Source organism: Pollicipes pollicipes, unplaced genomic scaffold, assembly GCF_011947565.3.
Source record: "Pollicipes pollicipes isolate AB1234 unplaced genomic scaffold, Ppol_2.1 Scaffold_6478;HRSCAF=7683_pilon_pilon_pilon, whole genome shotgun sequence".
NCBI lineage: Eukaryota > Metazoa > Arthropoda > Thecostraca > Pollicipedomorpha > Pollicipedidae > Pollicipes > Pollicipes pollicipes.
Window position 1 is genome coordinate 22501 of NW_023596882.1, and position 13189 is coordinate 35689.

The 13189-nt window shown below is 49.6% G+C and overlaps 1 protein-coding gene across 1 annotated transcript in view; it reads left to right on the forward strand.

Annotated features, from left to right (window-relative positions):
- The window catches only part of LOC119106954 (potassium voltage-gated channel subfamily H member 8), a 65407-nt gene that overhangs the window by 11081 nt on the left and 41137 nt on the right, over window positions 1-13189 (forward strand). Inside the window, exon 2 of the mRNA XM_037230299.1 lies at window positions 12582-12815. Within this exon, the coding sequence (XP_037086194.1) occupies window positions 12582-12815 (234 nt within the window). The remainder of the gene's footprint in view (window positions 1-12581; window positions 12816-13189) is intronic.

Genomic DNA, 13189 nt, shown 5'->3' on the forward strand with positions numbered 1-13189 from the left:
CTCAGACAGATGTACCCCGGGTGGAAACGAAACCGGGCCGACGTCCTTCCTCCCCCTCCCCCCCCCCCCCCCCCCCCCCCGGCTCCCGAAGCTCTGTTGAAGCGTTCCCGCAGGGATGTCTCGCTCGATTTCTTGGCGTTCTGATCTGCTGTATCGTGTGAAGCTCCAAACACTTTTAGAAAGCGATGGACCGTAACATTTGAGGTTTGTGCAAGCTGACATTTAACCCTGCGTGAAGGGTACTGCGCCCCTCCCTGCCTCCTTAGCTCACCAGAGCTCTTCGGTGCTTAAAGTAATAGCATCTGGTCCGGTCCGTCTGGCTATTTTATAATGAAATCCGCCTGTCAGTCCATCCTTTCCAAAATTATAAATCCACTTTACGCCAACCCGGCCCGGCAGAAAAAGTAGTCACACAGATCCGTAATAATTAGCTTTCTTGCTTTAGGCTTTAAAGCACATTAGCAGCAATTGTAACACATATAGGTACGTTAAGTATTCTGTATTCATTCATCCTCGCCTAAAAAACGAATCCGCTGGCATCACAAGATGAGATCCAACACAACTATGATTATGATAAGGGATTGCGTCACGCCGGCTGCTGGGGCCATTTCGAGACAGGATATCTTTCTTAGGTTCCATGTGGCATGCGTTAGAGGCGTGGTGGGGACCCCCACCCAGGACCGACCAGTCTACAGCCGAATACCATAACCACTTTACCATCGCAGCCCACTGTCCAGCACATTTAAGAGTTATTTCAAATAGTTGCGCTCGATTTATTTCGTTGTAATTATTGATTACCCAACTATTTAAAAAAGCCATTATTGTGATCTTACGCAATCCAGATTGCATCACTAACTACCGTTCCAACACAGCAAGTCTCGTGTCTTCCACAACGGTCGGTTGTTCATTCATTTAGTCCGAACATTTAGATTGGACATTTTTTTTTTAATTAGAGTACACGCTACAGTGTTTGTTGTGTGAGCCCGTACTCCACCACACAATCGCATAAATCCAGTTTAACGGCAGAATAGTGTGGTGCAAGTTTGACGTGCCACAATGCTCTGCACGGTTCGCCCCTCTGACCTCACCTGACCTTGAGTGACCGCTTCTATCGATCGCAGGTAATCCCAGCCGGGAGCCAGGGGCAAAAAGCGAGCACTAAAGCGACTCGCACCCACTTACCCCACCATGGGTATTTCTGGGAGGCGGGCGCTGTGGCCGATGAAGGCACGGGGCGGACACATTATTGACAGCGGTAATGGTCCCAGGGCTTCTCTGTACCGCATCGGCTCCCTTGCCCGTTTGCTGTGCATCTGGTAGCATTATAACTATCTGAACATGTCAGAATGTAGGGTCCTGCTCCATGCCACCATTAATCATCCATGATTCTATGTCGGGGCTTCCAAATTTCTGCAGGTGGTACTACCAGCAAAGTGCCGCATCATCGATCCCATTTCCCGAACTTGCCGACAAAGACACTACCGACCATTTCTTGTCTCTGAAGTCTTTGCATTGTCCCAGTTTGCCGACAAAGGCTCTGCTCATTCCTTGCCTCTGAAGTTGAAAACGAGATCACAACAATGCGATGAAAAACAAGAGCTGCATTGATCGCAAATTTTTAAGCGCACCATTTTTACTCGGAAACATAGGCGCTCAGAAGCTGCCATTGACGACTTCAGAAATTGTCGCTACTTGCAATAGCTAACGTCAGTGGTCATTGGCTACTCCTCAAATGTTGTGAGCAGTATCATTGGTGCTGCTTGGTTTCAGTATGAATCTTTCGTAACTGGATGATGTCAACTTATGCTGTGCAGCAAATTTATACTAGCGTCAGCTTACACGATCACGAAGCGCCAAATCACTCATTGATACATAAGGCTGTCCAAGGCATGAGCCTCCACGCTGCAATTTGCGATAAGGCCGTGTTGTGGTCCCGGGCAGTAGCAGAGGCAGCGCACTGACACGAAGGCCGTGCTCTGGTCCCGGGCAATAGCAGAGGCAGCGTACTGACGCGTCAACTCTCCCGCAGCCAATTACGCGCTTCGCGTCATCGCATCTTCCGCCACGCACTGTGACGGGTGGATCGAACGGGGCACGACGGCCGCCCCACCGATCGGCGACCGCAACGCCCGCACCTCACCTCGGCTGGCAGCGGCCCGCGCCGGCACCGGTGCCTGATTGGCGCGCCCTCCTCCCCGCCTCCTTGCACGTTCCCCCCGCTGGGCAGGGCGGACCGCCGCCGGCGCCGCGCGGGGCCGAGCGCTGCCAGCGCGCCGGCATTAGGGCCCATCGACCAGGGAGGGGGCGCCGTCGTCGCCGCCGTCGCGGAGATGCCCCGCGGCCATCCATCGCGACCGGGGCCTCCGCGCCCACGCCCGGCGGCATCACGGCTCCCGAACCGGTCCGATCGGCGCGGAGGATCGGTAGCGACGCACCGGGCGCCAGCGGACGGCGAGCGGCACCGACAGGAGGATGGAGCGGGGATCAGCGGGGGCGGAACAGGCAACGGCAGTGACCGAACACGTATGGTCAGACGCGGAACAGGAGTGGAACGAGGGGTTGGGCAGCGATGAATCGACGGCGATGACGCAGGCATCAACAGAGACGCCGGTGTGGGGCCGAGCTGGGCGGGGCCCGCAGACGCGGACGGCTAGGCACCGAACCAAACAGGGCTCGGCGCAAAACCTCTTCCAAATCGCATCGCCCTGGGACAGCTCTTTCAAGTATGTGCTGGGGCGATGTTATCTGCAGCCATTCATCTCTCCTATCGATGGAAGTGATGCCGGCGGTTGCAGCAAATGACAAATTTCAATTTATCTGGCACGATTCGGGCATCTTCAGATCTCCGCCTGCCGCCGGATGGGTGGATATTTGAGATAGAGCATGCTTAGGATGAATTTCCCAGCATTCAGGGCGGCGGAACGTGATATTTGTCACCATTTTCAGACTGGTGTGGAGTTTCCTTATGAAGCTGTCAGGAGAGAGATCGCCGCACAGGTTTTCCTTTCCTTATGTTAGCTCCGTGAGCTCTGGCAGGTCGATAGCCACTTGTTGAATGTTTGCAGCACACTTAGCTCTGGAAGGCTTAGCCTTTTCTGCATGATCAACACCCACAATTAATGAATGTTACTGCACGCCAACCTACCTCACTATAACATTTTAATTTGTCCAATGCGATGCTCAAAACATGTTGAAAGCTCTACAAAACAACAAGTGGAAAAAGTTGGAATAGCACGATCAACACTCAGCAGAAAAGCTCATAATCTGCGCAAGAATCATATCACGATATCCATCCAGAGCACAAAAGACAAAAATTTATCAGGACGCAGGTGCGCAAGGTAGGTCACGCAAATACTGAATATTCGCAATTATAATTGATCAGAAATCGACTGAAATGCCTGGCTGAGCTGTGCACACATGTGCAATGGAGATATCAAATTTCATGAATTGCATGTTTTCAGCTGCCCTAGTATGCTGCCAATGTAACTGACATATTGCGTTGCATGTGTTCTCATCGGACGGGCATAAAACATAGCCCATGGAGAAAATAGCCGCAACATATAACACTAAATAATGACTACCAATGGTGCACATTACTGGTACACAGGTGCGTATTTGCACACAAAAATCATAGACCGGATCGATTGTACCTAGCGCCGAGTCCACTCAGTTGCCGGCGAAAAAAATTGCGTGCAAACACTGGACACAGGCACAAACAAACAACCCATGCATAAACGTTGACTGCGTACATAACGTGTGTGCACGTACTCACATGCGTTTAGGCGTACGAATGCGGGAATGAGTGTCGACGTCTTCTGTGGGCGACAGGAATAAAGACAACGCATCAGTGCACATGCATGCCAAGTTGAAGCAGCTACGGTGATTCTACGGGCTCACATTTATCCATTGAGTGGGCCACCAGTGATGCCCGGTGTGCAGTCCCAGTAGCTCACTTGTTTGTCTAAAAGAACGATATGTGTGAATATTGTTCTATACCCGCGATGGGACGGCATTCGGAGGCAACAGGCCCGTTCGTCGCTCCCGTGTCGGGCGAATTTACCATGATAAAGCGTTTTCATTTCGACTCCAACAAAGGCCGCCGGAATTCAGTCCAGCTGTGATGAAAGCGGCGCCTCAGGCAGCGATACCCAGCTGGGTGACTTGGTTTTGCTGGCAGAAACTGAAAAGCATACATTGACGGCTGCTCGCAGTTCCGGTCGCAGGACGGCTGCTCATAAGAACAATGCCGACAGACCGTCGGCCTCTGGCGGTCGTAACCTGGACTTGTATTGTGAGTCATCTTGCTCCCGGGGAACGACCATGCTAAGTTTGCACGCTTACAATTTCGTTCCAAGGACAGTGTGCGTTTGTACACGCAGCGTGCCGAGCCGTGGGGTTAGTGGAATGGCGGTGGTGGACGCAGCCCGTTTTAGTACACCTCGCCAGCGAAGTAAACCAACACGATCCCGAAGATCCAGGCTGATTATTTTAAACCATTCGTCGGAAGACGATGGATTTTTTTCGATGCAAAATTTTGACTCATCATTCAGTGCAATTTCTTTTGAAGTTTAAGTATTATTTTGTGACCTACTGTTTATTTCGACTCAGACCTCACGACAATCCAATCTGAGGCCAGGCGGCGACCTTTTGCCGACCCAGACCCTTTAAGAAGGGCCAAGAGCGGATGCCGTGTTAACAAAGACGCTCCCACGGTCAGGAGAAGCGGAACCGCCGCTGTGTTTTAGGAGGGCTTATGCTACCCTGCATGATCCAATACCTTTTCCAATCAGACAGCGGTGTCTGCATTGTCGTTATTACTTTCGAAATCTTGCAGAGACTTTTAATGCCGACAACTTAAAATTTAGTTATTAGTGTTACCTAACTTGTTAAAGATGACTGCTTAGCACAGAAACCGTCTACACGCATCACATGGAAGTTATGCTTGATGTCTTTTGCGTGAGAAACGTAAAATACATTAACGTGAAACTTCCACAACTTTCCCACATCTCCGTGGTCTGAGATGAACCGAGACCGATATTGGCGTCAAAATGTGATGGTCGATGTTAACCTCAGCGATAGACAGCCGCAGCTTTATCTGAGATCGTCCGACTCCAATGGCGTGAAAAGGCGCGTGAGACAAGTAGCGGTCAGGCTTCCTGGTAGGCGGGGTTGATGTCCTCCAGCAAAGATGTCCAAAATGGACGCCCCTCCCCCATGCTGCATACGTGGCCAGGAGTTGCATCTCCCGGCGGCTCTCGCGGCGTCGATTGGGGGAATAAGTAACGTGGCTGGCAGAAGCGGCAATTCAAAACCTCCCGAGGTTAAAGCCACGCAAATTTCCAGATAAAGGAGCGTTACCCCGCGTAACTGTCACACTGCCTGCTTGACGGTCACATGCAGATCGGCATGCCATGTCGGTGAGCCTTGCAAGGAAATCAATATAACGCAACTTAGACTTTCACGTTGCGCCACTGTCATGGATGTCTCGTACACCGTGCTCTGGTCTCAGTGGCATCCAGGGTCGAGGTGATGGATTATCATTACATTACCCCGATGATGTTGTTTTAGGTCTTAAACGTGGATGATGATTACTTTGATATTAACCAGTTTTTAATTGCCGAAACAATCGCAAGCTCCATTCATCGGGCGAAACAAACGGGATGTCATTTAGTTTGACCCATCCTGACAAATGAAGCGTGAGAATAATCATTATTGGAGCTTTAGGTCTCACCGACTGCCAAGACCATTCAGAGACGTGGACGAAACGTAAGAGAAAGTCGACATTACTTCAGTGTTAACACGCGCCCAGTGGGTCAAATTGACCCCCCCCCCCCTCACCCGAAGGTTTTTCCACAATGGTTTCCGAACGGCGCGGTGCAGCCGCGCCAGCTTTTGCATAGCTGTAGACAATTGTATAGCGGACCGTTTTACATCATCAATTTAGATGTACCTTGTAAGGTCGCTGACCTATAGCAGGTCAAATTCAGGCCATGGTTTCAGCGAAGGCAATTTTTAGAGAATCGTCCAATCTAAAACAATAATGGAGTGTTTGACGAAGCCATACATCTCTGAGATACTTTCTTAGGCACCACAAATATTGAATGAGCAAATGAAGTTGACCTAAGGTCAGATATAAAGGTCAGAACAAGTTCACAACTACCCTGATTTATTACTCTAGGGCTTGCTGTATGGGATAGTTTGTGGTCCTCATTGCAAATTTATTGACAACAGGGACCGCATTATACATCTTCCATTGACTTCTTAGATGTCAGAAAAGGTCATTGACCTAAGACGACCTGGGTCGACATTCTGTTTTAGGAACATACTCCTAGCGTAATATTTGTCGCTCATTCAAATGCAAAACTCAGAGCAGTCTTGTATGATTTTGATCACCATGACCTTCAAAAGGTGAAACAAGGTCACTGACCACAAATGGGCTTGTGATCTTTTGCTTAGAAACAGCTGCCTAGATTCCGGGGGGCACTTTGGAGACCAGCCCGAAATTTGACATTGTTTAACCTTATTTGACCTGAAGGTTATGAGCTAGTAAGCTCAAACATTGACCTAAGTGAGTTCACATACAGGTCAAGACACCCTGTAAGTTTGGTGTTTCTAGCTTTCTTAGTTCCCGAGATCTTAGGGGCGTCAAATTGACCCCCACCCGAGCGAAGGGTACCTAGCCGGCCACCCGGGCGCATGTTTATGGTAGAGGACGTAAGCACTACCCGACATTTTATTTCAAGTTTTGAATTCTGTATTGCTCACACATCTGACCTGAGTAATGGGAGTCGGACATATAGACTGGGGAGTTGGGTCGGGATGGGAAGACCAACCCATCCCCAGTGAGGACGGTGTTGAAGCCACGTTAGCTGGTGAAAAATTAATCTGGACTGGAATGACCTGTGTTTTTATTGGACTGAACAGGACTTGAAGCAGCAGGGGACAGCTAGACAAGCGACCGGCATAAGACTTTCAGTATGCCAAAGTTAAATATGCGGCGTTGTAGTAAAGCTGCCTATGTAAATAGCACAGACATCAGGGACACAAAGGCTCGATTACTCCGTGGTAACGGAATACATTTCCTATGCATCTATCTGCGCCAGAGATGCAAATCCCCGTCTTGATCATCCCACATGTGAATGTTTACGAGGGACTCGTCCATTATAGCAGCCACACGATATGTCAGTATTCAGCACAGAGTCGTTTACATTTCCTCACATTCTGCCGCAATGTAAGCTGCAATGTTAAGGCATGTATGTGCTCCTCGATATGCGTGTTTTCTGGTAGATGATAAAAAACCACTGCTGCTAAAAACGTGCTGCAAATCTATCAAATTGGAGAAGTTCTTTTACCGTGTTCCCAGGCAACTACTACTGTAAACAGAAAATAAGCGGGCATGATGAACACGTATTAAACACAGAATCGCATGCGTGAAGAAGTACGTGCTGTCGGAAATGTTCGTGCTGTACGTGTTGTGTACGTGTGTGTGTGTGTGTGTGTGTGTGTGTGTGTGTGTGTGTGTGTGTGTGTGTGTGTGGTGTGTGTGTGTGTGTGTGTGTGTGTGTGTGTGTGTGTGTGTGTGTGTTGTGTGCGTGTGTGTGTGTGTGTGTGTGTATGTGTGTGTGTGTGATGTGTGTGTACGTGTAATGTGTGTAAAATGTATGTGCTGAGAAACATGTTTAGGATTATAACCTACTGTAGAACAATTTTTGGCTTTTTTTGGGTCACGGGCGTGATTACAACTCTGAGATCGCGGGGACAATCAGGGCTGGAGGACAGAAACTGGAACTAGAGGGGACGACCTGAATTGAGAACGATATTTTGGATTGTAAGCCCTCATTAACAAAAATCCTACAAATAAGACTGGAGTGAGTGGGAATCACACACATGAGCAGACAGTGTACGGAGGACGGAAATCATGTTTTCCGTTCTCCAAGCTCCATGGAGGTTCCGCCATCATTAGGCATGACATGGCAGCCAGAAGACAGGAGATAGAGGATAGGTGGCAACAGGACATAACAGGACAGTTTAGCGCACGAGGCAGGATGAGGAGCACAGGGCAGGAGATGATTGGGTAAAATCTTGAAGTACGCTGAGCAGCAGCCGTCATGGGGACTTAACGACGCACTCAGCTGCTGAGGCTATATTGGCGTCGCCTGCCTTCCACCCTGGCGGGAAGGGCAAGCACCACGGGGAATTAAACCCCATACCGCTGGCTTCCCTGACGTGCAGTCATTAACGCAGACGCGTTAACCACTGCACTATCGGCGCCTTGGGGGTAAACCGGCAGATAATATAGGTCAAGACAGGAGTTATAACTCCGGAGGAGTTATAACTCCTGCCCGTTATATCCAGAAATCGTCCTCACGGGCGCCAGATATGAAAGACTCAGCAATTATGTTTTTCTTGGCATTGATCACCGCATGACTAATGGAATGTGCAGGATTTTAATGTCGATATTATAGTGTCATACACACTGGAGTTACCTTGAAATAGCCTCCTTGAAACAGTCTCCACATCTTGGTGACCGTGAGGGTCAAAAAACTAGAGGGCTTTATTTCTTAAGAAGGGCAGGGCTGTTAACTACACCGAATGATCCTCAACATGGCTGTTTTAGCTTAAAAAAAACAATACAAATGTCGAGTGCTACCTTCAATCATTTTCGTTCTCTCTTTCAAGTCACCAGCCATGTCCATGTGCCGAGTATACACACAACAGACTGACGACCTCAAGTCCCAGGGGTGTAGCTTCCTATTTAGCAGCAGTCTACCCTCCCCCACACTTAGACTCCGGTCTCCCCAAATTTGCGAAGAATGTGGGCAAACTCACAGAAAACCCCGTTTAGGGGCGTGCTTCAGGGGTGCGGCTCTTAAATTGTAACTGTTCAGCCCCGCTCTCCTGCCAATCCATGTTGCGAAACACGCCCTGTCACGTGATCTGCATCGAGTGGCATCAATAATTTTGTGCCGTCTTATGGTGCTTACTAGGCACACTTAAGATAAACACAAATGTCTCACGTATGAGGTTTCCCCCTCGAACTTTGAGAAGAGAACAGGCTAAATTCGTGGAGGAACCTATTTGCTGTCGTGATCTGGTGGCAATAGAGGTTATTTCTCACTTTTCAGCAGCTCACCTCCACCTGATAATTTTGTAAAACTACGCCGATATTGTTTGTACAGCTTGTTTTTGATGAATCATTTAGCAATCATGACGTGCTATTTTGCCCCCACACTCTTCACTGCTCCTCGCCATCAATGACCCTTATATGGGCAAGAACGTCATTTATGTCGAACTGCAAGCGCTTGTTTGCGGGGAATCCGGTGGAGATGATCTGACCTCAGCCGTGCACTTGAAAGCACTTAGAGTTTTACATGTACATTTCACTCGCCTCCTTCAGCATCATTGCCCTCTGATCTTCAAGCTGACTTCAAGAACACTTACTTCTATGCTGCCACCGTGCCGTTGCGCTATTATTATGGGGCCTTGCCTGCCACCCGTCGCGCGCCCGTAGCTATAGTATATAGCAGTATGTTTATGTTTGGCATTCTGCTTATCTGTCAGCTCAGCGATAAAACTTCGCAGTTCGTAGCCTTGCATCAGCTTTTCTCCACCAGTGGCGTTTATTATGTATACCGAAATAAATGCGCTCTATTGACTCATCTGTACTGCCATTTGAAACAGACTCGTATTTCACTCTGTACCGAGACCTTGTGAAGACCGATTTTTGGAACAAAATGAGCAGGCAAACCTGTATGTACGTGTACGCAGAAGATATAAGCTAGATGCTTAAGTGTCTGGTGCTCAAATAAACGTCACAAATAATGATTGTGATGTTTGGTAATTTTTCTAGGGTAACAGTTGCATGAGAAGCTGTGGTTTTAAAAGCACAAAGGGGGTTTTAAGTGACGTTGGTTGAGAATTCTTGTCAAATAGGGACTGTTAGTGAGCCCTCGCCGATAAGGCTTCCTTCGACCTTACTCTAAACGCTAACCGGACGGGGTCGCATGCGAGGCGTCCGAGGCCGCTTTCACTCGGTTGTAGCATGTCTTAGTCTTCGAGGTAGCAGGGGATTTGCGGATGTGGTGGCCGGCTGACCGGAGGAATTAAACAAGAAAAAACCCACGTACCGGGGGTGTCTGGTGTACGGCTCACGCCGATGCTAACAACACCAGCCACCGTTGCCAGAAGATTGGAAAATGACGGATATGCTAGGACCCGTAGTAGGAAATGCGTGACATAATTCAGGGGTAGGGAAAGCGGAAGTTCTTTGCGTTTCTGCAGCGAGCCACTATGAAGTGCGATGGGTTTATCCTGAGATGCCTGTTAACGTTTTCTGCAAGTATCTGAACGTTTTGAGGCTGGCAAATTTTTTCAGAGGAGCTGAAAGTTATAACGAAGAATTATCAATCGTGAAAACGAATAAGGTTTGAATCGCTTTCGCAGCTGGCCACGTGAAACCGCTGCTGTGCGAGGTCATCATGACCTGTGGCCAACCGAAACCAATCGTTGCGCGCAAACGAACGCAAATTCAGTCGCTCTAGACGTAGCACATGACAATTTCGTATGAAAACGTATTGCAGCCAGTCAGCTATGTTGCCCACAAGTTGCCAGCTTTATAACAAACTAAGCAAAACTCGCCCGTCCAGCGGCCTTATTCCTTACGAGTGCGACATATTTCCAAGTCCGTATATCTTACTCAAGTTCACCAGAAATTGATACAGCGCATGCAATTTAGCGATAACGGGATCGTCGCCGCCGGCTGCAAATGGAGCCCCGCGGCCGCTCCGTCGGCCGTGCCGCCATTGCTGGTGCGGATCGGCTGACTCTCCGGCGCCGGACTGGCTCCGACGACCGCCGAGGCGAAGTCCTGTCAGGTGCACTATGGCGCCGGCCTCGAATAGCAGCCAGGGCAGGAATGCCACCAGCACTGCAGCGTTCGTCGGCCGTCCTACCGTTCTCGGTAGGGCCTCCGTCCTACCGTTCTCGGTAGGATCACTGTCCTACCGTTCTCTACGGTGACCCATGTTTACGCCTGCCGGCTGGGCTCTGCTTTATGGCCATCACTTTAGGTTCAACAGGGCAGTGCATGTCGCGAAAAAAACTGGCGCGTGATCAGCGACAGCGACGAAACCGGCTCGTAATCGTCCACGGGATGAATTCGGCGCGTGGTCATTGATAGGTCCGGCGCCGTGACGGCCGACTGTCGACGATAACAGCACGTTGGCGGCGAAAACAGCCGCGGGCGACGGCCGTCGCCCGCGGCGGCGTCTCAGCGGCGTCCGGCCGCGCGTCCCACCCCAGCCGGCGGCGCCTCCGGGGGTGTGCTGTCCTGAGCAGGATGTGATCTTGGCTGTGTGCATTCACTGCCCGCGGATATATTTGCTTGGTGAATGTGAAAGAATTTAAAGTAGGATCGGCATGGTGGTTTTCTTTGACATAACGTGCGTCACAGTTTCATAAAACGGTTTCAGTCGCTAATTTACAGGCGAATGCAAAACGACGAGTTCCGAGAGCACGTACACTTTTTGTTCTTTACGACCTCTTACCTGAACAGGCTAAACATACCCAAGCCAGTTATGGAGCTGCACAATGGGTTGGCGAGTTCACGAAACCACTGGACTCTGACAGCCTCATATGCGAACGGCGAGCTGAGGTGATGGCAAACCAGTGCTGCTTCAGTCCTATTTGGTTTAATGATGGACCCCACGTCTGTAATACAGAGAGAGAGAGAGAGGGAGAGAGAGAGAGAGAGAGAGAGAGAGAGAGAGAGAGAGAGAGAGAGAGAGAGAGAGAGAGAGAGAGAGGGAGAGAGAGGGAGATGAGAGAGAGGAGAGAGAGAGAGAGAGAGAGAGAGAGAGAGAGAGAGAGAAAGGTGTGTATATATATATATATACATATATATATATATATATATATATATATATATATATATGTATATATACTGCTGCTTTACTGTGCGGGAACTTGGGAAAATTGACGGTCTCTCGTAATCGGGATGAAACTCCTGATAAATAGCCCCCGCCCGGTAAAAACTGCGAGAAGAGGGTTCGTAGCACGGCAACAAAAGCTCGTGATGGAGAGAGACTACCGAGTGGCAACCATAGACGATGAACACTGGCTCGTATCATTGGGTGATGATATCGTCCCCGTGCCATTATGTACATCGGATGTTTGGCGCCATGAGAGTTCGGGGGCGCTGAATGCCAGGAGAGCAGGAGAGCTACCAATTTAGTTCCGTAGAACCAATGGCAACCGACCAGATATTGTCCCGTCTAAAAATGGAAGAATACAACAACAAATCTAGACTGCTGGAAATACAAACAGACGAATCAGCACAAAAGGATGTCGTCTGATAGTAATTTGTTGATCTTTTTATGGTACCAGTCATGTGACGAAGTGAAGATACTTAGCCTCAGCGACCCCAAATAATACAACAGCGGCTAGCTCAGCTGTCTGCGGCTATGAAGGCCTCGGCACCGCCCCGTCCCTTGCCTTGAACCGCACCTCCCTCCCTCCTCACTGTGTGGCGAACACTCCTTCCCAAAGAACGCTGCAGCTAGCCACACGCTCTATCGTTGCAGACAGCAACTTCGTGCTGGGCAATGCCAAGGTGTCGTCGACGTTCCCGATCGTGTACTGTTCGGACGGCTTCTGCGAGCTGACGGGGCACGCTCGCGCCCAGATCATGCAGAAGGGGTGTGCGTGTCGCTTCCTGTACGGCCCGGACACGGCCGAGGAACACCGCCAGCAGATCGAGCTGTCGCTCGAGAGCAAGACTGAGCTGAAGCTCGAGGTCATGTTCTACAGGAAAAACGGTAAGTCTGCCAGGCGGGCGCCAGTGGCCGCTGGTGACTGGGTATGGTGCTTTGAATCAAATCTGTTCAGGCGGGAGAGTTCTAACGCAATTGATCAGGAAGTACCGTTGTGACCGGTACAATGTTATCTTACGTCGGCTGCAAGAGCATAGCTATAGTTTTTTTAGTCGAACCTGGGCGTTAATGTAGATGGGCGTTGGTGTAGTCATCGTGCTTGGCACTTATTGCTTGGATTTTTTGTTCAGAATTTAATGCATTATTTGTAATTATAATAATAAACCGACTTACCTGAAAAGTGCCGTAATATATGGCTGGCACGCTGAACGTGCATGCTATTTATGTTGTTCATTTTCTCACTTCTCAGTAGGGAGCGA